Genomic DNA, 24,448 nt, shown 5'->3' with positions numbered 1-24,448 from the left:
GGCACCAAAAGCACAGTCCAGAGTGGGAAAACGGGGAAGCTGGATTCATCACACGTGTGACGAGGATGAGAAGACAAGCCCTCACCGGAGAGAAAACATTCGCAAACCACATATTTGACAGAGGATCTCGATGCAGAGGAACTTTGAAAACACAGCAACCAGAACCCAGGCAGCCCGACTGGAACATGGGCAAGAGACACGAAGAGACGTTTTACTGAAGAGGATTTCCAAATGGTGGCACATTGAGGGGTGTTTAATCCCATTGCCATTAGGGAAGGAAATGCAGATTGAAACCATAGCAAGAGACCGCTATACCTCCATGAGAGTGGCCAGGATAAAAACTGAACCAAATGCTGATGAGGGGGGGTAGGGGGGAACTGGATCTTAAAAACTAAACATACAGCTCAGCCAGTGTGGCTCAGTGGTTGAGCATTGACCCATGAACCAGGGGGACACGGTTTGATTCCTGGTCAGGGCACATGCCCAGGTTGCAGGCTCAATCCCCAGGAGGGGGCGTGCAGGAGGTAGCCGATCAATGATTCTCTCTCATCATTGATGTTTCTCTCCCTCTCCCTTTCTCTCTCTGAAATTAATAAAAACACATTAAAAAAAAAAAAAACCACAAAATGAAACATCCAGTTAACATGTGTATTATGTGGCATTGACACGGCTCTGACTCCTGGTGACCCTATGAATGAGTGACAACCACAGTGTCCTATAGACTCGTTCCTGTGGCTTTTTTTTTTTTATGGAATCAGTTCATCTCCTATGTAGTCCTCCTCGTTTCCTGCTGCCTTCCATTTACCAGTACCCACTTCATACGTGGCCAGAGATGCATTTCTCCAGAGGAATGACCACTTATGTCCACAGGAAACCCTGTGCACTGTTGTGTGTAGAGGCTTTATTTATAGTAGACAGAATCGGGGGGAGATCCTGTGTCCTCAGTGGGGGAGTGGTTGGGCCGTGTCATGGAATATTATCCAGCAGCGAAAAGGAACGGACTCTTCAGACACACATCAGCCTGCGTGGGTCTGAAGGGCATTTTGCTGAGTTAAAAAAACAAACCAAAAAAGTAGTTTCTAAAGGTCACACACTGTATGGGTCCATTTAGATGGCATTCCTGAACTGAAACATGACCGATGGAGTCAGGGGTGGCGGGGAACAGGAGGTGACTAAGGCGACACCGATCGAGTTCCTCCCAGTAGGAGGACAGTCCTGAATCCGGACGGCAGTGCTGGTCGCGTGAGCCTGCACCTGTGATAAAATACACAGAAGCAGGTGCACACGCACGGGGCCAAAGCCAGTGTTCCTGGTGCTGCCGTTATGTAAGCGTTTCCGTGTTATATACATAGTTACGTAAGCACAAGCCTTGGGAAAAACGGAGTGAAAGGCACATGGGACCTCTTGGTGCTATTTTTGAAACTTCCTGTGAATCTGTAATATTTCAAAACGTAATAACAGCCAAGCCAGTCTCCCCTGTGTGGCTCACCTTGCACTTCCCCCGGGGAGCGCTGCTTTGCACCCCTGAAAGGCTCTGGCCCACCAGCCAGGCCAGTGGAACAGGTCAGGATCCAGCCCCGTGGCCCTCCTCTGCCTGCCTGGGCCATGGACGCGGGCAGGGGTGGCCCGGGACGTCTCCGCCAGCTCACGAAGGAAAGACCTTTGTGTCACTCACTCAGCAGCCTCCTGGAAAGAGCTGGCTTCTGTCCTTACTGTTGGCTGCCTGTGTTTTAAAATGAGGGAGTTTTCATTTTCCAGCGTCTCAACGCCGATTGCCTTTTCTAAAGCCCAGTCCCTGTAGATCACGTTAACAAGTAATCTTCTGCCACCTCCCGTCCATTCGGATGGCTACTGCTTTTTAAAAAAACGAGGAACTAACACACGTGGGAGAGGAGGTGGAGAACTGGGGCTCCGGGCGCTGTTGGTGGGACGGCGAGTGGGGGAGCCGCATGGAAGACGGCACGGAGGGCCCTCCGCAAACCAAACGCAGAGCTGCCCTCTGACCGCAGCCCCCTCTGAGTGCACCCCACAGACTGCAGGCAGGCGCTCACAGAGGTGTGCGTGCACGCCCGTCCCCAGCAGCAGACAGCACCGTAGTGAGACCACAGAGCAATCTCGGGGCCAGCCACAGAGGACAGATAAGCTGCTCCATCCCGACAATGGAACGCGACTCAGCCTTAAAAAGGAAGGACGGCCCTAACTGGTCCGGCTCAGTGGATAGCACGTCGGCCTATGGACTGAAAGGTCCCAGTTTCTATTCCAGACAAGGGCATGTACCTTGGTTGCAGGCACATCCCCAGTAGGGGGTGTGCAGGAGGCAGCTGACTGATGTTTCTCTCTCATCAGTGTTTCTAGCTCTCTATCCCTTTCCCTTCCTCTCTGTAAAACAATCAATAAAATGTATTTTTTTAAAAAGAAAAAGAGAAAGGAAGGACTTTCTGGCACACGCTGCAGCGTGAAGGAACCTTGAGGACATGATGCCGAGTGAAATAAGCCAGTCCCAGAGAGACAAGTACCATGTGCACATGAGGGACTAGAGTAGTCACATGCCCCTTAAATGATCTTACTTATTTATTATAATTATTTTTTAATATGTTTTATTGCTTTTTTACAGAGAGGAAGGGAGAGGGATAGAGAGTTAGAAACATCAATGAGAGAGAAACATCAATCAGCTGCCTCCTGCACACCCCCTACCGGAGATGTGCCTGCCACCAAAGTACATGCCCTTGACCGGAATCGAACCTGGGACCTTTCAGTCCATGGCCGACGCTCTATCCTCTGAGCCAAACCGGTTAGGGCTTAAATGATCTTTTAAAAATGGCCTGCGCACATTCTGCCGTCGAGCGGGCCCGGCTTCCTTCGCCCTCCCGGACGCTGCTCAGCCCTGTCTGCGGGGCCTGGGTGTGAGGTCTGCGCTGGGATAAGTGGTTGTTCCTCGGCTTCTCAGGCCGCTGCTGGGTGAGCGCAGGCCTCGGAGCTCCCCGAGGCTGGCGTCCTGGGAAAACACCGTGCTTTTACAGAGAATGTGTGCCACGCTCGCAACGGCCTGAGATTTCTGGGCTTTCCGCCCTGCGGGTGGCGGCGGGACCTCTTCCCGTCTCAGTCCTGCCGGGGGACTTCTCAGCCCGGAGAGGAGCCGGCCCGTACCGCCCACTGAGGTTTGGGTCAGCACACCGTCACTGAGGGATGGCATGGGATGGCACACGATCGCCCTGTGCAGGGGGCCACTGTGGAACCTGGAGGGCCACCTTCCCCTTCAGGGAAGCGCTGCTGTAGATTTCCCCCTCTTTGTTGAACGTGTAGGGTTTCCCCAGGGAGCTGAGGCATTTGCTCGCTTCTTCCAGAGGCAAAAGATGAGGACATATTTGTTTGGCTAAGTCTGTGTCCTCCCAGAGGCCCAGACCGCCCCTGGCCCTGCAGCGGGCCGTGGGGGGAGGTCACGCCTGTCCTGCTGCCCCAGGGGAGGCAGTGCTATCGCGCAGCCTGGTGGCGGGGTGGCCCGGAGTGCCTGGGCGGGAGGGGTGCTGTCTTACTAGAGCTGATAGAATGTTCCCTGGGTGCGCTTGCCGGAAAGGCTGCCCTTCCTGGGAGAGGTCATTGCTCTGCAGGATTTGCTGATTAGCACAGGTTTCTTTTTAAACTGTCTTCCCAGTGTGCGTAGCAGGAAACCCTTAAATGACCTTACTTCCACGGCAGTGAAGATTGCTTTTTACTTGAATAAAATTTCCAGATCGCACTGCCAATCTGACCAACTTCTAACTTCGTGGCATACATTGTACAGATGAAGGATTTGAAACTTTCTGACCAGCTCTTGTTGTCTGGCGGACCAGTCAGCCGCTATGTGGGCCCTGCTGTACGCGGAGGGTCATGTGCAGAGCGGGTGAGGGCTGGCGTGCGGGAGAGGTGGCCAGTCCACCAGCACCTGGTGCAGCCTGGCACCTCCTGAAAGCTATTCCACAACGAAATTACCAGGGTGTGTTTCTTCCCAGCAGTCTCCACCTGTGCTGCTGGTGCTGCTGGTTCCCGCCTGGTGGCCCCCAGGTCCAGTGAGGGGAGAGCCCTAGGTAAACAGCACACACTTGGGATCCAGCGATGAAAACCGGCGAAGGGAATGTGCAGGGCGCTTCCAGGGAGTGTTACAAGGGCCCAATTGGGATCAGAAACACTCCCCGCAGAAGTGACAATTACATGAGACCAGAAGAAGTGACAGAAGAATGAGAAGGCGTCGGCCAGCAGCCGCCATGGGGAGGGGGTCCAGGCACAGGAGCAGTGTGGGAGGCCTGGGGGCAGGAAGGAGCTGGGCCGTGGTGGCCCAGAGGGCCAGTGAAGGGGAGGCTGGGGGTTTGGGTTTGGTCCCAGGAACAGTGGGAAGCTGTTAAGCTTTGGGTTGGCAAGTGACATGATTGGGCTCATGCTGTAGAGTAGTGGTCGGCAAACCGCGGCTCCTGAGCCACATGCGGCTCTTTGGCGCCTTGAGTGTGGCTCTTCCACAAAACACCACGTGCGGGCGTGCACGTCCAGTGCGATGGAAACTTCGTGGCCCAGGCGCAGAAGTTGGTTTTCGGCGCGGGTGAGTCTATTTTGAAGGCTCAAGGGGCCAAAGAGCCACATGTGGCTCGCGAGCCAAGGTTTGCCGACCAGACCCCTGTTCCAGAAGAACCCCGGCAGTGTGGAAAGTGGGGGCCAGCCAGGGTGGAGCAGGGAGAGCCGCCTTCCCGGTGGGAGAAGGTGGGGCGTGGCCCTGGGAGGCGGTGGAGACTGCTGGGAAGAAACACACCCTGGTTATTTCGTTGGCATTTTGCGGCGAATGGCAGCCCCATCTCCCTGCCTGTCTGTCCCCTTGTCCTTTCCCTCGGCCGCAGGGAAGTTCTGTTCTCTGCCCATGGAAACGTGTGCTCGGCAGATGGAGTTTTCCTTTGGACTCTGCGTTGTCTGCATTTCGTTCTTCAAGCTCCCGGGGCGGGGGCTTGTGGGATAGCTTTCAGGAGGTGCCAGGCTGCACCCTTTCCCCAAAGGGATGCACAGCAGCGAGGCTCCGACCACAGGAGGATGCGGGAGGGGCCCCGGGCTGGCCTATCCGGGATGGGGGTGGGGGGGTATCACCGTGGGGTGGCGTCGCACTGTGTGCTTCCCATGCTGCCCGAGGTGAGCCTCCCCGTTCCGCTTTCTCCGCCCGGAAGCGGGCTCTGGAGCTGACAGGTGCAGGTCCCCCTGAAAGGTGTGGGGTCCTGAGCCCAGCTGCCTCTGTGCCGGTCACTCTGAGCTGTGCCTGGAGGATGACTAGGGAACGGAAGGGACGGGACCTGACAGGTTTTGTGGGGAGCAGGGGCGCCCCCTGCAGGAGGTCCCGGTTGCTTTAGTCCCGGGAGAACCGGGCCCCTGGGTTTGGGCCCAGGCGGCAGCGGTCGCCCTGGGCGAGGTCACAGTCCAGTGAGGAAGGAAAAGTGACCGTGTGAAAGCGGCTTTTAACGAACGTGGTGTGTTTACTTTACCCACGGAAACACGGCGACCGTAAAAAGATGGACGTGTGAATTCACGAAGGCTTCCTTGCAGAGGCCATTCAACTCGATGGCTTTTATTAAACACGACGTTATGTTGGGTGAGAACACACTCCAAGGCCCAGCCCCCTCCCACCGTAAAGGGGACACCCCCCCCCCCTCCCGCCTGTGCCTCAGAGCCCAGCGGGAGGCGCCTTCAGCAGAAAGCCCGTCACTAACGCTCTCGCTCTCGTGCCGACAGGTGCCGGCGATGGCGGAGGATGGCAGCGAGGAGATCATGTTCATCTGTGAGTGCCTGGGCCCGCGGGGTGGTGACGTGGGCCGGCTGTCCGGGCAGAGCCACATCTGCGTGTGGTGACGTGGTGCCAGCCGTTCCGGGCAGAGCCACGTCCCCGTTTGGTCTCTATCAGACAGAAGAGCTGTTTCTTGTTCAGTTGCGATGACTTGACTTGCTTTAAAAAACACGATTTATTACATGAGACACGTGTTGCCGGGTGTAGCTCCAACAGGCTCATCTCTAAACTCCCAGCAAAGCTAAGGTGACCAGACGTCCCGCTTTTGGCCAGACAGTCCCGATTTTTAACAATTTGTCCTGCGTCCTGCGGTGTTTTAAAAAAGTCCCGATTGGGATGCGGGACAAATTGTTAAAAATTGGGACTGTCCCACCAAAAGCGGGATGTCTGGTCACCTTAATCAAAGCACACGTCGCAGGGGGCGGCGGGGGTGCAGCAGAGTAACCCCAGGGCCTAGAAGGGGGCTTGCGATGCGGTAGGTGGTGGTGAAAGGCGAACTGGGTGACTTCTCGTTCACTGTCCTACTCGGGAAGCTCTCATCCTCCGTCACCACAGAGGGGACTCTTGCGCATGGAGCTGGACCTTCTCCTTGGGCACGTCCTGTGTTTGCACTGCTCTGTTTGTGGGGAGCGCCTCGGTCACCCCCATTGGGCTCGGAGCCGAGCAGGGTCCTCCTGGTGACGCGGGCCATCTGTCTGCAGGGTGTGAGGACTGCAGCCAGTACCACGACTCCGAGTGTCCTGAGCTGGGCCCGGTGGTCATGGTCAAAGACTCCTTTGTGCTGAGCAGGGCCAGGTGAGTGAGCCCCTCTGACTGCGTTTACAAGTGCTGCCTGTCTGACGGGGCTGTCCGCATGTCAACTGCGGGGAGGGCCTGGGTGTGGGGAGGGCCGGGTGCGGGGAGGGTCTGGCTAAGGGGAGGGCCTGGCTGTGGGGAGGGCCTGGCTGTGGGGAGGGCCTGGCTGAGGGGAGGGCCTGGCTGTGGGGAGGGCCTGGCTGTGGGGAGGGCCTGGGTGCGGGGAGGGGAGGGCCTGGCTGTGGGGAGGGCCTAGCTGCTGGGAGGGTCTAGCTGAGGGGAGGGCCTGGCTGTGGGGAGGGCCTGGGTGTGGGGAGGGCCGGGTGCGGGGAGGGTCTGGCTAAGGGGAGGGACTGGCTGCGGGGAGGGCCTGGCTGCGGGGAGGGGAGGGCCTGGCTGTGGGAAGGGGAGGGCCTGGGTGCGGGGAGGGCCTGGGTGCAGGGGAGGGTCTGGGTTCTGGGGAGGGCCTGGGTGCAGGGAGGGACTGGGTGCAGGGGAGGGCCTGGTGGTCTCACGTCTGCAGGAAGGCAGGACTGGCTTGCAGTGAGAAGGACTGTCCTCAGCTCAGGGCCCTGTGGTTTCCCTCCCCCTGTGAACTGAGTGGCGTGCCGCCAGGAGGAGCGGAGACTGTGTCAGGCTTCAGAGGGACGTCTGTCTCGTTCATGGTTCTGAGCAGCCACACTGAGACCCACACGGTCTATGGAAGACGGATCGGTTGGGTTGGTCTATGGGCTGAGGAGCCACGGCCAAGTTATAGATCTCTTCGCACGGTTTCCCCTTGGCCCGAATGAAGCCCACCATCCTACCGTCAGGTGCCCACTGTGGGCAAGGTGGGGTGGGGTGGAGGCAGCAGTGAGTGCGGGTGGCAGGGCAGAGCCATGGCAGCTTCTGGAAAAGCACCTGCAGATCCAGTCAGTAGGCTCCGTGGCCCTGCCATGCCATGTGTCCCCGGGGGGGCGTGTCACGGGGGCGGAGCAAGGGCTGAGTGACACGCGGCAGCTCTTTGAACGTGGATGAGGCCTTCTCTCTGCACCTCGTTGCCTCGTCTGTGGATGGAACAGAATAGCAGTGCCTGTGACATCACGGCGCTCATGGTACAGGTCCGGTGCCGGCAATGGAGGCCCTGGCCTCGTCTTACCGGGGCTGTTTCTAGAAGCCTCCCAACTGGTTTCCCAGCCTCTTTCTTTCTTCCCTTTTCCTCACTGGGGTTAATATTAATATTCGTGCCTAAAGTAGAGATTGGATCAGCGCTCCCCCAAACCTCCAGCGCTGTCCGTGCCCACAAACGCCGCTGGGAGCTGTCTGTCCCACAGAGGGACCCTCCGTCCTTGGGTTCCTCCGGCTCACTGATGCTGGGGCTGGGCCTGGAGTGCCGGCCCACGTGCCCTCCTCCAGCACCCCTGGACCTTCTCCTGGTTCCCTTAAAGAGCCCGCACCCTCCGTGAAACGGGCGGTTCGGCCCAGCCGAAGCCTCCTCTGGCCTTTGGAATGCGTGGCTCTCTCTGTCTTTCTCATGGACTTTCCACGTGGCACTTTGTCCCGAAGCTGCCGTAGTCCTCTCTCCCTGGACTGTGCTTCGCTGGTGAGAGGCGTCCCGGCCATCCCGCTGGCCGTCACCCCCGCACCTGGAGCACCGCAGTGTCGGCTCTGTCTCTGGTGGGCGGGATGGTCACGTCCTTCAGTGAGCGGCCTCCATCCTGTGCCCTGGGTGGTCCGTGAGAGCCAGCTGTCCATCTCTCGTAACCATCTATGTCCTGGTGTGAGTGGCTGCCCCAGCCAATGGCGCTCAGAGACTCGGTTTATTTTTTTTGAATGTGTTTTTTTTAATATATATTTTATTGATTTCAGAGAGGGAGAGAGAAATAAAAACATTAATGATGAGAGAGAAGCATTGATGGGCTGCCTCCTGCACGCCCCACACCGGGGATTGTACCCGCAACCTGGGCCTGTGCCCTCACCAGGAATCGAACCGTGACCTCCTGGATCACAGGCCAGGGCTCCACCAACAAGCCACACCGGCCGGTGCAGGACTCCTTTTGTCCCATGTCTAGGTCATCCCTTCCTTCCAACTTGGAAATCCGACGGCTGGAGGACGGAGCCGAAGGCGTGTTTGCCGTCACGCAGCTCGTCAAGCGGACGCAGTTCGGTCCCTTCGAGTCCAGGCGAGTGGCCAAGTGGGAGAAGGAGTCCGCGTTCCCGCTGAAGGTGAGGCTGTGCCAGGCGCTGGGAGCCGTGCTTTCCGACCGCCCTCCGTGCGAAGGGCACACCGCCACCCAGTGCCAGGGGCTCACAGACCGTTTCCACAAAAGGCCGCTCCTGCGAGTTCCACTTCCACAAACACCGAAGAGAGCTAGCGGGTTTGGGGTGTCTGCGCGAGGAGCCCCAAACGCTGCCGCCGCCTCTGTTCCCACCAGGGGGCGTGGCAGCCGTAGGAGGTGACCCTTCTGCCTCTTGTCGCAGTGGGTGTCAGACTAGTTGCCCTCACACCCGTGCCAGCGCATGTACTTGCAAGCTCTTTCTGAAGGAAGGCGTCTGGTTGAGGCAGCGAAGAGACGCTGGTTCAAAGCGTGGCACCTCTCAAAACCCGTCACCAGGACGGGACAGCTTTTATGAGGAAGAGAAAAACGAACTGGGAGTAGCAGGGAGGGCTTAGCAGCGGAGAGTAAGACCCGTGGGAGGTCCAGGGGCCAGGACCCGCGCTGTTCACGGCTCTGTCCTGGGCCCAGCCCGGCACAGCCCCCAGCGAGCCCGGGAACTGGACGGGGAGGGCCAGGGCGCTGGGACAGCGGGTAACCACAGAGGGGACTCTGCTCAGGGACCCCGAGCAGAGATCACGTTCAGGGCCAGAGATGAAGTAGGAAACCTCAGGTGTGGGGCTTGGAAACGTGACCTTGCGAGGCAGATTTCGGCACAGCGGGGGAGGAAAGGCACATGATGTTCACAGAAAAGAGGGGAACGGGAGGAAGCGAGGCTGTCGGCTGCTCTCCTTCCGGGGACCCGGGCCACACGATACACGGTCTCCTCGGCCAAGCCCCTCTGAACAGCCCTTTGTGCCCGTCCCGGTTTCTCTCAGCGACTCCTGTCTGAAGGTCTGGGTCTGGCACGAGCTGTTCTCAGCACAGGCTCAGCCTTGGCACCTGTGTGCCCGGAGGGAGGGAGGGCGGGCCCACGGGGAGCGCACTCCACACCAGGGGGGTCGCTGGGCACCTGGTGGCCCTTCCACCCTCCCCTCTAGTGTCTGAGGGCTCCATCCTCAGAGGGGCCTCCAGCCCCCAGAGAAAGCGCTCAGGAGAGAGGAGAGACTCCTTCCTCCAGGCAGGAAGTCACAGGCATCAGGAAATAGGGGCCAGGAGCCCCTGTACTTGTGTGGTTCCTGTGAACTTCAGAATATTCAGGTCTCTCCGCCTGCTCCCTGCCTGCCTTTAACCCGCAAGGATCAGTGCTGGTTTGCAGCTGAGGGCACCCTGTGAAGACCGAGGGTCTTGGCTCAGGCCGCTGAGCACCCTGGGATAAAGCCCGGAGAGCTCACGTGTCCTGATGCCCATCGGACCATGGGTACAGCCCGGCATCCCATTCCCCCCTGGGCCACGTGTGGGACTCAGGTGCCCAGGCACACCTGGACCAGGCATAGGATTCAGGTGTCCCAGTTCCCACTGAGCCATGCGTACAGCTCCGGTGAGTCAGCGGCACCGGACCAGGCACAGAGCTCAGATATCCCAGAGGCCCCTAGGCCAGGAGGAGAACTCCAGCATCCCGGTTCCTAACTGGGCCGTGGTGGAACTCGGGTGTCCCAGTTCCCACCTGGGCCAGGTAGAGCGCAGGCATTCTGATTCCCAGCGAGGTCATCTTCCGAGCTCACGTGTCCGATGGTGCCTGGACGAGGTGCAGAGGCCAGGGCCTGTGTGCGAGGAGGGGAACTCGGCTGTGCGGACGGCACTTGGACAGGGAGTGGAACTCAGGTGTCCTGTGCCACCTGGACCAAAAGAAGGACTCGGATGTTCTGTGCTCACTCCGGGGTAGACCTCAGCCGTCCCGCTTCCCAGCTCGGTCATGAGAGACCGCAGGTCTCCTGGTAACGCTTGGCCTGGGAGTGTACCTCAGGGTATACTCAGGATGCCCTGGCCTAGGAGTGTACCTCAGGGTATACTCAGGATGCCCTGGCCTAGGAGTGTACCTCAGGGTATACTCAGGATGCCCTGGCCTAGGAGTGTACCTCAGGGTATACTCAGGATGCCCTGGCCTAGGAGTGTACCTCAGGGTATACTCAGCACGCCCCTGGCCTAGGAGTGTACCCCAGGTTTCCCTGTGCCACCTGGGCCACTCATAGAACTGCCCAGGTACCCACCTAGACCACAGCTCAGCATCAGGTGTTCCTGTTTCTGCATAGAACTCGTGTCCCCGTGGCGCCTGGACCAGGGGTGGAACTCTGATGTTCCAGGCCCGCCTGTCCAGTAGAACTCGGCTCTCCCTGGACACCTGGATCTTGCACTGTGTCCACTGCTGTCTGTTGCCTATGACCCGCCTGACCTGTGTGAGACCCTCGGAGCTACTGTAAACAGAACCAGTGCAGAGCTTCATGTGTCCTCCACAGTGGAACCGTCTAGACTGCTTAGCGCCCCCCCCACACACGCTGAGACACACACACACACACACACACACACACACACACACGCTGACACACAGACAGTGGGTAACAGGATCCTCCCCGGCCCGGCCCCTGGCGGGCGTGCTCCCCTCAGGTGTTCCAGAAGGATGGGCACCCCGTGTGCTTCGACACCTCCAACGAGGACGACTGCAACTGGATGATGCTGGTGCGGCCGGCGGTGGAGCCCGAGCACCAGAACCTGACGGCCTTCCAGCACGGCAGCGACGTGTACTTCACCACGTCCCGGGATATCCCCCCTGGCACGGAGCTGCGCGTGTGGTACGCGGCCTTTTACGCCAAGAAGATGGACAAGCCCATGCTGAAGCAGGCCTGCGCGGGCGTCCACGGTATGAGGGAGCCTCCTGGCTGCACCCGGGAGCTGGCTGTGCCTGGGGAGGACGGGGGGGGGGGGGGGGGGTGGTCTTGACCCCCTTGTCCGGGCCTGTTGTTCTGTTTATTAAATATCCAGCTGGTAGACAGAGCCCACCCCGGAGCCAGACTCCTGCTGGCGGGAGATTAGCTCTGCTGCAGTAAGTCCTCTGCGCTCTCCGCACGGTGACTCAGCCTCCGCCTCGGAGGTTGCGCTTGTCCCTGGTTTGGGCCGAGGAAACCGGCCACAGGGAGGTGAGGAATCTGGCTCCCAGGCGGGGCTGTCACCTTGCAGCCTCCTCCAGAACCGGGGTGTGTGCATCCACTTGTGTGTGCACACGTGTGTGTGTGTGTGTGTGTGCGCGCAAAGAAATACCCCATGACAGTCATACATGTGATTGGCTCAACCCTGATGCTTCTATTGGAAAAGCAAATCATAATGCGTATCTGACAAACCAGGGTCCAGGAAAAATAAACAAAAGCTGAGTGACTAAATAAATAAATATTGTGAAATGCTGTCTTCACCTTAAAAAATCTTTCCTGCCTGTGCGTCTTGGTAGCACAGGTCCTTTCCACAGCCCCGAGAGACCCAGGACGCGGCTGGCAGCAGGCTTTGTTGGCCTGTCCAGGGTCACCAAGCTCTTCTGACCTGGTCTCCTTGTGCCCGATTCCTTGTGGCACAGGCAGCTGACGCCCTGAGTGCCTGGGAGCAGCCAGACGGCATGTCAGCATTTGGGTTGTTCGAGGCTGACCTTGTCATTTGTGTCCTGGACGATGGCACACCCCTCATGACTCTCAGGGTCAAGGCCAAAGCAGAGCCTGGTGCCACTTAGCGGAGTTACCGTTGTCCTGCGTCTTTACCTGCTGGAGAGCTTTCTGTCATCTGGAGCTGATTTTGGAGATGATAGATTTTAATGAAATTAGTCCTAACCACTCTCAGTCAGGAATACGAGGGCAGCTGGTTCCTCCTCTGTGCTTCTGAGAATGGGGTGGGAGGGCACCTAATAATTATGTCAGACAACCAGCATCCACTGAAAGGCAGGCTCACCCCAAGCAAGGCTTTGAGTTGGGAAAATAAGTAGGCAACTTAGGTGCTCTAACATTTTCGAAATACTTTTTATGGTTTTCTGTTTGAGACAAATGGCAAGCAAATATTTCCGGAAATGCATGGAAAGTGATTGACTCCTCTTACCTATGTGGCTAGTGGGATTCTTTATTTCTCTTCCTCCTGAGAGCACTGCCTGCTGAGTGACCATGTAGCCCTGGCCGTGCTGGTAACTCGCAGGTAGGCCTTTCCCCGGGGCCCAAGGTAACGCCCACCTCTGTGTGCCAGGCCCGTGGGCCAGCTAGTGACATCGCGGCTGCCCAGGCCCCCTGCGCTGCCTCTGCCCACCTTTCCCCCGATGCCAAGTGCATGAGCACTCTCAGTTCTGGGTGACTCAGTTCAGGGCCCAGGCGTTGCTGTGCAAGTGGCCCACGTGTGTCCACACGGGCTGTATAGTGAGCGAGAGGACGTAGTGTTGATGGCTCATGGCCTCGGTCCAGCCCTGATCAGCCAGGCAGGGTTAGGGAGACCAGGCTGGGCCTGAAGATCAGGGCCCCAACATTTAGATCCCACGAGAGCACCCGTAATTTTTTTTAAAGCAGCTGCAGTTCCCTCCTCAGAGCCAGGGCCTCCCTCTGTCCTCCATGGACCCCTGTCATCTCCCTTCTTAGCCCCCGGGGTTCTGCAGGGAAGAACTGGAGGCACTGCCGGACAGCCGCCTCCCGCCCCGGGGGCCATTCAGACCCAAATCCAGATTAAGTGGGTGTAAGACTTCAGCTTCTCGGGGACACGAGCACATGTGGCCGCTGCCCGAACAGCGCGTTACGGAGTATCCCCGTCTCTGCACAGGCGGTGGGCAGCGCTGGGCGAGGTGGCCACCCCAGGCCCATTGACGGGCTGTTTGGTTCCCTTGTTGTGCGAGCCAATGGGAGACGGAGGAATTGGGTTTTGTCTGTAGGATGCATTTTTTTCCCTCAAGGTTGTATGAAGGATGGGCCTGGTCCCACTAGACCCGTGGTCAGCAAACTGCGGCTCTTGAGCCACATGCGGCTCTTTGGCCCCTTGAGTGTGGCTCTTCCACAAAATACCACGGCCTGGGTGAGTCTATTTTGAAGAAGTGGCGTTAGAAGAAGTTTAAGTTTAAAAAATGTGGCTCTCCAAAGAAATTTCAATCGTTGTGCTGTTGACATTTGGCTCTGTGGACTAATGAGTTTGCCGACCACTGCCCTAGACTGGCTTCCTGGAGGATGATCCGTTTCTGCGACTGGAGACAGTCCTGCCTCAGCCACTGTGGCTCTCGGAGCTCCGTGTCCTCACCTGTGACGTGAGGACATCCCGAGCACAGAGGCGCCTGGGCCATTAGAAGTGTTCCCCGAGCGATTGCTGTGTCATTGCCGCCTGCAGGACAGGTGGTTTCTGCTGGGCTAGGCCTTCGTGGACAGACGGACGGCGGAGGGTCACCTTGTCTCTCTCTTGAAGCTGCAGGCACCCCGGACAGCAGCACCCCGGTGGAATCGGAGCCGAGCCCGTGGGTGTGCAAAGTGTGCTCTGCCACCTTCCTGGAGCTGCAGCTGCTGAACGGTAAGACGGGCCGGGGGGCAGGTTGTTGGGCCAGAGTTCTGAAAGCCCTCTGCTGAGGCCACTGAGACGGCTCTCCAGCACACCATCCCTTCGGACAGCAAAATGCATGGCATCGGAGGCTCCCTGCTTTAGTGAGCCTCAAGCCTGTCTCCCAGGCCTGCGTGCCGTGCCAGGGAACCAGCCTCGCCCAGTGCCTCCCTCAGGTCAATGACCCCGCACCCAGTGCCTCCCGCAGCCCGGTGCCTCCCCTGCACCCAGTGCCTCCCCAGCCCACTCCCTCCCCTCCACCCAGTGCCTCCCCAGCCCACTGCCTTCCCTCCACCCACTGCCTCCCCCAGCCCAGTGCCTCCCCAGCCCAGTGCCTCCCCAGCCCACTCCCTCCCCTCCACCCAGTGCCTCCCCAGCCCACTGCCTTCCCTCCACCCACTGCCTCCCCCAGCCCAGTGCCTCCCCAGCCCACTGCCTCCCCTCCACCCAGTGCCTCCCCAGCCCACTCCCTCCCCTCCACCCAGTGCCTCCCCAGCCCACTGCCTTCCCTCCACCCACTGCCTTCCCTCCACCCAGTTCCTCCCCAGCCCACTGCCTCCCCAGCCCAGTTCCTCCCCAGCCCAGTTCCTCCCCAGCCCACTGCCTCCCCAGCCCACTACCTCCCCAGCCCAGTTCCTCCCCAGCCCACTGCCTCCCCAGCCCACTGCCTCCCCAGCCCACTGCCTCTCCAGCCCACTGCCTCCCCAGCCCACTGCTTCCCCCAGCCCACTGCCTCTCCAGCCCACTGCCTCCCCAGCCCACTGCTTCCCCCAGCCCACTGCCTCTCCAGCCCACTGCCTCCCCAGCCCAGTTCCTCCCCAGCCCACTGCCTCCCCAGCCCACTGCCTCCCCAGCCCACTGCCTCCCCAGCCCAGTGCCTCCCCCGCTCCTGCTTTTACACTCTGGCTTGAAGCGCCTCTGCGTATCTGGCATCACGAGATGCTCGTAAGCTCAGCAGTGGATTGCAGTGGGGGCGGGAGGTCTGTATTCTGTCTCGTCTTTCCAAGTGTTGGCAGCCAGGTGCGCTCGTTGTTGCCTTGTTCTGTGCGGCTGAACTGCCAAACCCTTCCTCTGACGTGTCACACAGAACTGTGTCTGCGTGTAATTTTATTTTTCTCCCTCATTCTTGAGGGCACTCACCCAGCAGTGTCCCTCCGTATGGGACAAATGAAGGCGTAGCGGCCACTTCATACAGCGCCTGAGTCCTCCCAGTGGAGCTTTCCAATAGGAGGAATGAGTCCTGGGCCCGTGAGCGCCCAGGGGCCTTCCGTCATCTGGTGCATCAGTCCCCCCTCCCGCCAGTCCTCCCTCCTCCTGCTGTGCAGCGGGGCTGTGCCGGATCACCTTCAGGGGGCCTGGCCACTCTCGTCCAGTTTTCTTGTCTTGGGAGGCCTCTGAGGCCTTCTTCAGTTGAAAATAAAGCACAGTTTTTCTTTTTGCTTTTATGCAGTGTTTTTAAAGACACGGTGTTTATCACAAATTGAACATTGCTCTTTTCCTCTTAGAGGTTATGTTTTTAAGTAATCCTGTTATGTATTGTGGAAAAATTAGAAAATGCAAATAAGCTTTCGTTTAAAGACGAAAAGCAAAATTGCCTAGACTGTTACCGTTGAGAGAGACATGCTGATATGCTTTCCACTGTCCCCTTCGCACGTGCGTGTGTGCTCAGGCTTCCATTCGTACAGAACTGCCCTGCGCTTATCACCTGACTGACTTTAAAAACTAGTTGTGTATGGGAACGCTTTCTTTTCAAAAGCATGGGGATGCAGGTTACCTCTGCAGAGGGCACACTATTAGCAAGTAAAATTGAAAACAGAAACAAGCAGTGGGGAGGGAGCGGACACTGACCGGCTGCCTCACGCCCCTGTGCGCCCGCCTCCCTCTCCTGCAGAGCATCTGTTGGGTCACTTGGAACAGACCAAAAGCCTCCCCCCGGCCAGCCAGCAGGAAGGGGCTCCAGAGAGGGAACCTGAGGGGCCTCGGGGGGAGCCTCCTGCAGTTCCCAAGAGCATCACCTCCACCAAAGAGCAGAAGAAAAAGCCTCGAAGGGGGAGAAAACCCAAAGCCTCGAAACCAGAACAGAAACCGGAACAGCCACTGGTCATCATTGAAGACAAGGAGCCTGCAGGTGAGGGCTTGCCCTGGGGGCGGAGCCAGCAGGTGAGGGCTGGCCCTGGGGGCGGAGCCAGAAGGTGAGGGCTGGCCCTGGGGGCGGAGCCAGCAGGTGACCAGCAGGCTATGCTCTGTGGACCTGACAAGGTCTGAGGGGTTAGACTTCCTGCACAGTTTCCCTTTTGCACACCGGCCAGGGCCAGTGCAGGGGCGGGAGCCTCTTCGGCGATGAGCTCACTAGTGGTCAGTTGCATTAGGAAGGCATGTAGGAGGCAAGTGGGAGGACCAGTGCTAATTTTTATGTGTGATCTTCCCACGTTTGGTTTGTCCAGAGGTTCGGACCCGGGCCCCTATTATTGTGGTTATGTCATATTTGTCTCTTGTGCTTGCAGTTATCTGCTTTTGGATATATTCAAGTTGGCTTGTCTAATAACAAAATTCACGCTTTGCACTCCGCTGTCCCCTCTCAGGGGACATCGGAATTCTAGCATATCACTCGGATGTCCCCTCTCAGGGGACATTGCAGTTTATTAGTGATTATGGGGAATTGAGTTATTTCAACGCACGTTTCCGCCGCAAAGTAGCGTCGAGTAGCTGGTAGCCAATGTCCAGAATGGTTCGGAGTGCAAAGGGTTAATATTTTTAAGTCTCTGACACCCCTAATTTAATACATTTTAAGATCCCAATATGTGTGAAAATGTTTTGCTTTGGGTTGGTATGCTGAGGGATTGAAATAGTGCTCAGACTGCTGTGGTTTTAAAAAAGCATCACAATGTATAACCGAGTTTTGAGTTATGAATACCATTTTGATTTTCTGTATATACAGATAAACATGTAGGTTCTAGAATATCTAGTCTTCCTTTCTCTTGTTAACCATGTAAGCCTGGCCCGGCTGCGGTGCCCTGGGTGTGCCGCTTTGGCTGGCTGTGCTCGGTCCCCTGGCCAGCTGTGATGTGGCGGTCCCATTCTGTCCGCACAGAGCACGTGGCAGAGATCATCACCGAGGTGCCACCGGACGAGCCGGTGCCTGCAGCGCCGGACGAGCACATCATGGAGCTGGTTTTGGGGAAGCTGGCCACCACCACCAGCGAGGCCACCTCAGTGCCCAAGTGAGTCCTGCCTCTGCGCTCGGGGCAGCGGATTCGTGGGGAGGGAGGGCCTGACGAGAGGGGTGCGCTGCTTGTGGTGGAAGCGGATGAGTGTGTTTCTGAGCAAGCAGCAGAAACTCTGGACCCAGGAGCTTAATGGTGCTTCCACCGTGCAAACAGTGTGAGAAGTACTTTTATTGTGGTAAAGTAGACATAACATGAACTTTACCATCATGATCAGCTTTAAGAGTATAGGTCAGTGGGTTTACATACATTCACTATCTTTATCTTCCTTAAAGTGAAACTCCATACTTATTTAATAATTATTCCTTATCCCCCTACCCCCAGCCCCTGTCTGTGAATCTGAACACCCTAGGTGCCTGTGTAAGTGGAATCACACAGTATTGCTCCTTCTGTGACGGGCTTACTTCACTCAGCATGATGTTCTCAAGGTCCATCGAAGGGTAGCCTAGGTCAGAATGTCCTCCCTTTTCAGGTTGAATAACATTCACGGTGGTATGGACCAATTAGTTTATCCATTCCTGCTTCCGTGGGTACCTGGGCTGCCTCCCCTCTTGCCCCTCTCTCTCTCTCTCCCTCCCTCCCTCTCTCTCTCTCTCTCTCTCTCTCTCTCTCTCTCTATATATATATATATATATATATATATGAGTAATATGCAAATCAACTAATTGATGGAATGACCAGAATGACCGCTCGACCAGTCGCTATGAGGTGCATTGACCACCTCTCGGTCCCTTCCCCCAGTTGTCAGGCTCTGATCACTCGATGGCGGTGGGGGAACTGGCGGTGGGTGGCAGTGGGGGTGGGCTCAGCTGCAGCATCTTGGAAAAATGGCCCTGATCGCAGGCCAGACCTCGGGACCATACCCATGCACTAATTTTGTGCACTGGGCCTCTAGTTACGAATATTGCTGCTGTTATAAAGCAGTTCTGTATTTGAATTTCTATAAATTGCATTCCTTACTTTGTGTTTTCTATTTCTTTCAGCGGACAAAGACAATATTTGTATTTTGTTGTCATTCTTAGGAAATGATTGTCTTGATGCTGAATAAGCTGGTGGCAATTTTTTCTCCACCAGCTCTTTTGCGGGTCCTCTTACTATTGTCAAAGTGCACCTGGTCCTTGTTAGGCTGGAATCCTGTGGAAATACTGAAACCAAAGTCATGTCAGAAAGGCTGTTATCTGTTTACTTATTTACAGTCTGTCTGAGTGGCCAGAGAGTTTCCATGGGAACAGTCAGGAACACACAGCGGAAGACATTGTAAAAATCAGGATCAGGGAGAATATGTGAGGACAGCTGCAGGGCCCTGGCTGCTCCGGCTGCAGCGCACGTCGCGTGTGACGCTTCCTGGTGGCCAGAGGCAGGCGCCGTCAGATGTGCGCCTGGTGCCCCTCCTTCCGGTGCCCCGGCTCTGGGTGATGCCGAGCTTGGCTCCCTTTCTCCCATCGCGCTGGGACCATTTGGAAGGACCCCTTCCGAGATGACTGTAACCTTGAACTCAGTCTCCCACCTGTCTTCCCGCTCCCCTCCCACCGGCAGGTTCCCGCATCATCAGAGCGGCAGCATCGCCCTCAAGAGGAGCCTGATCCTCTCCGCCCGGCACGGCATCCGGCGGAAGCTGGTGCGGCAGCTGGGGGAGCACCGGCGGGTGTACCAGTGCGGCACCTGCAGCAAGGTCTTCCAGAACAGCAGCAACCTGAGCCGGCACGTGCGCTCGCACGGTGAGTGCCGGCCGCTCCCGCTGGCCGCCCGCCCCGCGCGCAGGGACCGGGCGCGAGTGTCTCCGGCCGAGCCGCAGTCGTGGATCGGCTTGTTCTTGTCGGCTCTGCAGGGGACAAGCTGTTCAAGTGCGAGGAGTGTGCGAAGCTGTTCAGCCGGAAGGAGAGTCTGAAGCAGCACGTGTCCTACAAGCACAGCAGGAACGAGGTGGGTGCAGCCGCCGTGTCCTCCCCCCCGCCCTCCCCCCGCAGCTATGGGGGAAGCAGGCCACGGACCGAGCGGTCAGGCTGGGGAGGGAAGTGAGAGCCAGGAAAGAGGAGAGAACCACAGCGCCGAGCCCCGCGGTTCTGGACGCACCCAGGTGGCCCGGCCTGGCGCAGACAGGAGCCGGAGGAGTGGCCCCCGGGGCTGGGCGGGGGCCTGAGTGTGGGGTGCTCTTTCTAGGGCGATGGGGCGGGAAGAGTGAAAATGCTTCATGTTCCTAAGCTGAGCAGGAGAGCAGGAGAGAAACGTCGTAAACCACACCCCCGTGGAAGTTGCTAGAATGTTTCATCTGGGAGCTCGCTCTGCCTGAGCCTCCCCGGGGCTCCCCCTCCTCCCTGACGCGCTGCCCTCTGCCCAGGTGGACGGCGAGTACCGGTACCGCTGCGGCACCTGTGAGAAGACCTTCCGCATCGAGAGCGCGCTGGAGTTCCACAACTGCAGGACAGGTGAGCGGCCGGCCCCGGCGCTGAGTCCCAGGCCACGGGGTGGGAGCTGGGGGACGGCAGGAGGGGGTCAAGGTAGAGGTCACAGATAACCCCGCCACGCGTGCTGCTTCCGAGCAGTCATTAGTTGGTCTGGAGACAGATGGAGACGTCCTGTGTCTAAAGGAACTTATGTCCCCACTCCTCCTTACACATGCCCCACGTGTGAGATTCCACGCATGCCATCTCGCTGAGCATGGTGGCGAGCAGCCGTGTCGGATCTGTGCTAGGACCACGTGAGAGGGGAGGTGGGTGGGTGCTGCCTGCAGGGGTGATGTCTCCCATTCGTCGGCAGGGGCTTCGGGAACCATTAGCCTCCCTTCTGCATGGAGCTGCCCGTGTCCAGACCACGTTGTCCTGAGTCCACTTCTGACCGCCAGTCTCCAGGAGTGACAGGGACCCTCGTTTCCTCATGCTGCCATGAGCCTGTGCTGAGGGGGCCTCCCTGGGCCTGGGCTGGGCCCTGTCTCTGGGCAAGCTGGCAGCTGGCAGGCACACGTGCCGTAGACATACTCGTGGCCAGCAGGAGGCAGTGGCTTAGGCGCCCAGCCCACAGACAGCCCCGCCCCGTCCCACCGCTCTCCCCTGCGCTCCGTGGGTGACTTGCGTTCTCCCTCTCTCCAGGAACCCTAGCACACCCGGGAGAGGGGGGGACCCGTGGCAGTCGGCTTAGCGACCTACCAGGTTAGCCTGCGATACCGAACCCTTCCTGTCGACCCTCTGTGTGCGTCCCTGTATCTCTGTGCGGGTTCCTGGTCAGGTGGGGCTGCGGGGACCCTGAACCGGCCCTAGCCAAGTCTCCACGGCCCCTCCCTTCGCAGCCAGCGCCTGCCCGGCAGCGCCCGCTGGGACCCTGCTTGGCTCGTTTGTGTGTGTGATTGTCGTGTGGGAGGGTCCCACCTGGCGTGTCCCGTCCATGGCGCCTCGCTCCCATGGCGGGACTGTTCTGAGTGGCAGACAGGTCCTGTTTCTCCTGAGCGCCAGCTGCTCCACAGCATCTGTGTCTGTGGCTCTAAGTGGCCTTGGCAGCTTTCGGACAGACTTCCATTGTGCCGCACACCTACCTCCTGAGCCCTGCACCCCGCTGCCCCAGACCGGGGCAGGTCCCCCCCCCCCCCCCGCAGTCTCCATGCTGCGCCCGCGCTCAGCCAGCCTTAGCCTGGGCTGTTGTTCTGAGTCGGACCACGCCCATGTGGCCACTCGCAGGTCTGCGTGCCTGCAGGAATGGGGCGGCTGCCAGGGGGTCAGCAGCAGGAGCGGCACCTGCCCGGTGTTCGGTGAGTGACTCAGGGTCCAGGAAGAGGAGGTGTCCTCTGGAGCCGTCTCTCTGGACACAGCTGAAGCCAAAAGTGACAGGAGGCAGAGCCCGGGGGCTGCACGTCGGCCAGAGTTCTGACAAAGCAGACCTTCCCTCCGTCACGTGGAAGTAACGGCGGCAGCTGGAGTGCCCCCTCTCCTTTCTGAGAGGCTCTTTCAAAGGGTACAAGTTCTGATGGAAAGTAAGAGATAAGCCCGATATGGAGCTTATTTGCCAAATGCAGCATTCGCATACTGTTACGCCTTTTTATGTGTTCACGTAAGAAAATGTGTGTCCCAGGGGAGGGAGAAACTTTGAAACGTGTAGTCTTCTGGATTTTTCTCATGCTTCCTCTCAGCAGGGCCTGCCCCGGCTGTGACAGGTGTGGGTGTAACTCTTCTGAGTGGTCCCTGAATGCCCTTGACCAGGGGTCCTCAAACTTTTTAAAGTGGGGGCCAGATCACGGTCCCTCAGAGAGCTGGAGGGCTGGACTATATGAACTACTAATTCCTACTGTAACACCTCAGCTGCGCTCACTGCCCAAAAAACCTGGCGGGCCGGATCAGACTCCACATGCGGCCCGCGGGCCATAGTTTGAAGACCCCTGCCCTTGACCATCAGACTGTGCTAGTGAATAACAAAGCTCCACATCCAGGCTCCCATGCAGGTCGGCTCTCTGGAAATCTGCTGTCTTATCTCTGGGTGGCCCTGCGCCCACACCCTCACAGATCCCAACGGATAGACATCTGTTCTCAGTCACTGCATTTTATTAAAATGCTAGAGGCCTGGTGCACAAATTCATGCACAGGTGGGGTCCCTCGGCCTGGCTGGCGAGCGGGGCCGTGGGAAGTTGGCTGGCCAGTGGGAGGGACTGCGGGGGGTTGGCCATCTGTGGGAGGTTGGCCGTGGGAGCACACTGATCACCAGGGGGCAGCTCCTGCATTGGACATTTGCCCCCTGGTGGTCAGTGTGCATCATAGCAACCGGTCAACCTGTCATTTGGTCGTTCTGTTGCTTAGGCTTTTATATATAGAGATAAATATAGACCTCAAGGCCACCAGGGTTATTGGTGGAAAGAGTTGTTGTTGGAGCTAGATGCCCATCTGCATTCCTAAACTGGTGACTGGAGGCCACACAGGAAACCCACCCTGAGTGAGGGACGTGCCCACAGCCCTGCCTGCCCTTTCTCCCTGAGCAGATGAGCCGGGAATAGCTGCAGGTGATTTCTCACCATATGCTGGAGGGCCTCGCGAGAGAGAAAGCTAAAGCCACGGGCACGCTGTACCTTCCACACTAGTGGAGCGCCTGCCCGGGAGGGCGGCTCACCTGTGCTGTGAGCACCTGCCCAGGAGGGAGGCTCACTGGGTGGTGTTGCAGGCGCGGGGAGGGTGGGATCTCTGTGATCTGGTGGGACAGCCCAGTGAGCGTGTGGCCTCCACAAAGCAGATGCAGACGCCCTTGGTCTGGTGGTCCCACCCCTAAGAAGCCGTGCTCAGGAGTTTGAGCAGAAAGGGGAAGACTGCCTACCTCACTGAGGTCACTAAGTTATCTACAATATAGAAAACAATGCAGTAAATTGTGGTAAAGGAGCCAAGTGGACTGTTACATAGCCACTGAAATAAGCATGAACATGTTTTGCACACTAAGCACACATACTACATACATGTGAGTATGTGTACAGGGGATCATGTAGATGCACCTGGGCTGTACATCGGGGTCACCTAACCCCCCCCCCCACCCGCCTGGACATGTTGGTGTCACACTGGCTGTGTGAGGGGGCGTTGCAAGACATCCACAGACCAGGTCGGCCCCCACAGAGGACGGTGTGGCCCATGTGTGTCTGAGACCCTGTGTGTGTGGGTGTGTGTTTGGAGGGAGCAGGGGGTGTTTAAACGCACCATGGACTCCGTGCACAGCACAGTGAGAAGCCATCAGATTCAGGGTAGGCAGCAGCAGGGCTGTGTGAGCCTCAGGGATCTGTGTGTTTGGCAAATGTTTGCTGACTCCAGGAGCAGGTCAGCGGGCTGGAGCCCCAGGCCCGAGACAAGGATGTCACGGTGTGTCCTGAGGCCTCCCTCTGAAGGGGGATGGCCCCGTGACCCACTCTGTCATGCCCGCCTGCAGGGGGACCCGGCGGGGCCGTGGGCAGTGAGGGCTGCCTTAGGGCTTGTGGGGGGACAGATCCCTGGATGGGGGTGGGTTGAGGGGCAGAGCACAGCACAACACGGAGAGGGTCGGGGCCTGTGCTGGGTATGAGGCTCTGAGATCCCTGAACCAAGGGGAGAGCCCAGGGGGTCCGGGCAAGGACAGACAGCTGGAGGGGTGCTGGCGCCATGCAGGTGCCCGCTGCCCATGCTCACCTAGTGCAGGCCTTCAGGGGGCGTCCTGGCGCCTGGAGGGAGGGCGCAGTGCCACAGAGGGAGCAGGTGGGGACTGGCCCATTCCCGGGGGAGCACTGTGGTTGTTTGGGCAGAATCGTTGGATGCCGTGGGGGCGAGGAGTGTGGTGGAGGATGTGGCTGGGCCTGGGGGCAGGAGGAGGTGAGCTGAATCTTGGGAACCAGCCCTCCAGCCTGTGCTTGGACAGCAGCACGGGTGACCCGGCCTCCTGGCCGCGTGGTGCTCACGCATCTCCACCCTTCACCCGCGCCCACTGCCACTCCCACGGCCGCACCACGGAGCCTGCATCCGCTGCCGTTGACCTAAAAGCTGCCGTGTCTGCTTGCTTTCTGGACAGATGACAAGACGTTCCAATGTGAGATGTGTTTCAGATTCTTCTCCACCAACAGCAACCTCTCCAAGCACAAGAAGAAGCACGGGGACAAGAAGTTCGCTTGCGAAGTCTGCAACAAGATGTTCTACCGCAAGGACGTCATGCTGGACCACCAGCGGAGGCACCTGGAGGGTGAGCGCCGCGCAGGCAGGCTCGGGGGTGGGGTGGGGGTGTCTTGTCACCAGCCCTCTGGCCGCAGGTTCACCCTGCCACCATCCGATGGAGTCTTCAAGCGCGGGGAGTCAGCTCGGGCCGAGGGAGGGTTCGGAGTGTCGGTGGGAACTGTGGGGACAGTGGGAATGTCCTGAGTACCCAGGAGGGAAAGAGCTAAGGAAACACGCTCTGTAGGATTGAGTGCTATGCAGTCATTACAGTTCCTCGGGGAGTTTTCAGCACTCTGGCAAAGTGCTTTCCACACGAGAGAAAGCGGGAAGGAAACG

The 24,448-nt window shown here is 58.4% G+C and overlaps 1 protein-coding gene across 5 annotated transcripts in view; it reads left to right on the top strand.

The window, feature by feature from the left end:
* PRDM15 (PR/SET domain 15) overlaps window positions 1-24,448 on the top strand; it is a 48,537-nt gene that overhangs the window by 7,748 nt on the left and 16,341 nt on the right. The window contains exons 2-13 of one of the 5 annotated variants that reach the window (XM_084873587.1): window positions 5,740-5,785; window positions 6,493-6,586; window positions 8,638-8,791; window positions 11,326-11,578; window positions 14,131-14,226; window positions 16,145-16,381; window positions 17,345-17,474; window positions 19,014-19,195; window positions 19,306-19,400; window positions 19,816-19,903; window positions 20,564-20,623; window positions 23,973-24,140. In XM_084873587.1, coding sequence (XP_084729713.1) covers window positions 5,749-5,785; window positions 6,493-6,586; window positions 8,638-8,791; window positions 11,326-11,578; window positions 14,131-14,226; window positions 16,145-16,381; window positions 17,345-17,474; window positions 19,014-19,195; window positions 19,306-19,400; window positions 19,816-19,903; window positions 20,564-20,623; window positions 23,973-24,140 — 1,594 coding nt within the window. In that variant the 5' untranslated portion in view covers window positions 5,740-5,748. Of the gene's footprint in view, window positions 1-5,739; window positions 5,786-6,492; window positions 6,587-8,637; window positions 8,792-11,325; window positions 11,579-14,124; window positions 14,227-16,144; window positions 16,382-17,344; window positions 17,475-19,013; window positions 19,196-19,305; window positions 19,401-19,815; window positions 19,904-20,563; window positions 20,624-23,972; window positions 24,141-24,448 lie in introns of those variants that run through there. The other 4 variants (XM_084873586.1, XM_084873588.1, XM_084873589.1 and 1 more) reach the window with 4 other exon arrangements.

Source organism: Pipistrellus hanaki (genome assembly GCF_964339955.1).
Source record: "Pipistrellus hanaki genome assembly, chromosome: 2".
NCBI lineage: Eukaryota > Metazoa > Chordata > Mammalia > Chiroptera > Vespertilionidae > Pipistrellus > Pipistrellus hanaki.
This window is presented reverse-complemented; position numbering and strand designations above follow the sequence as displayed.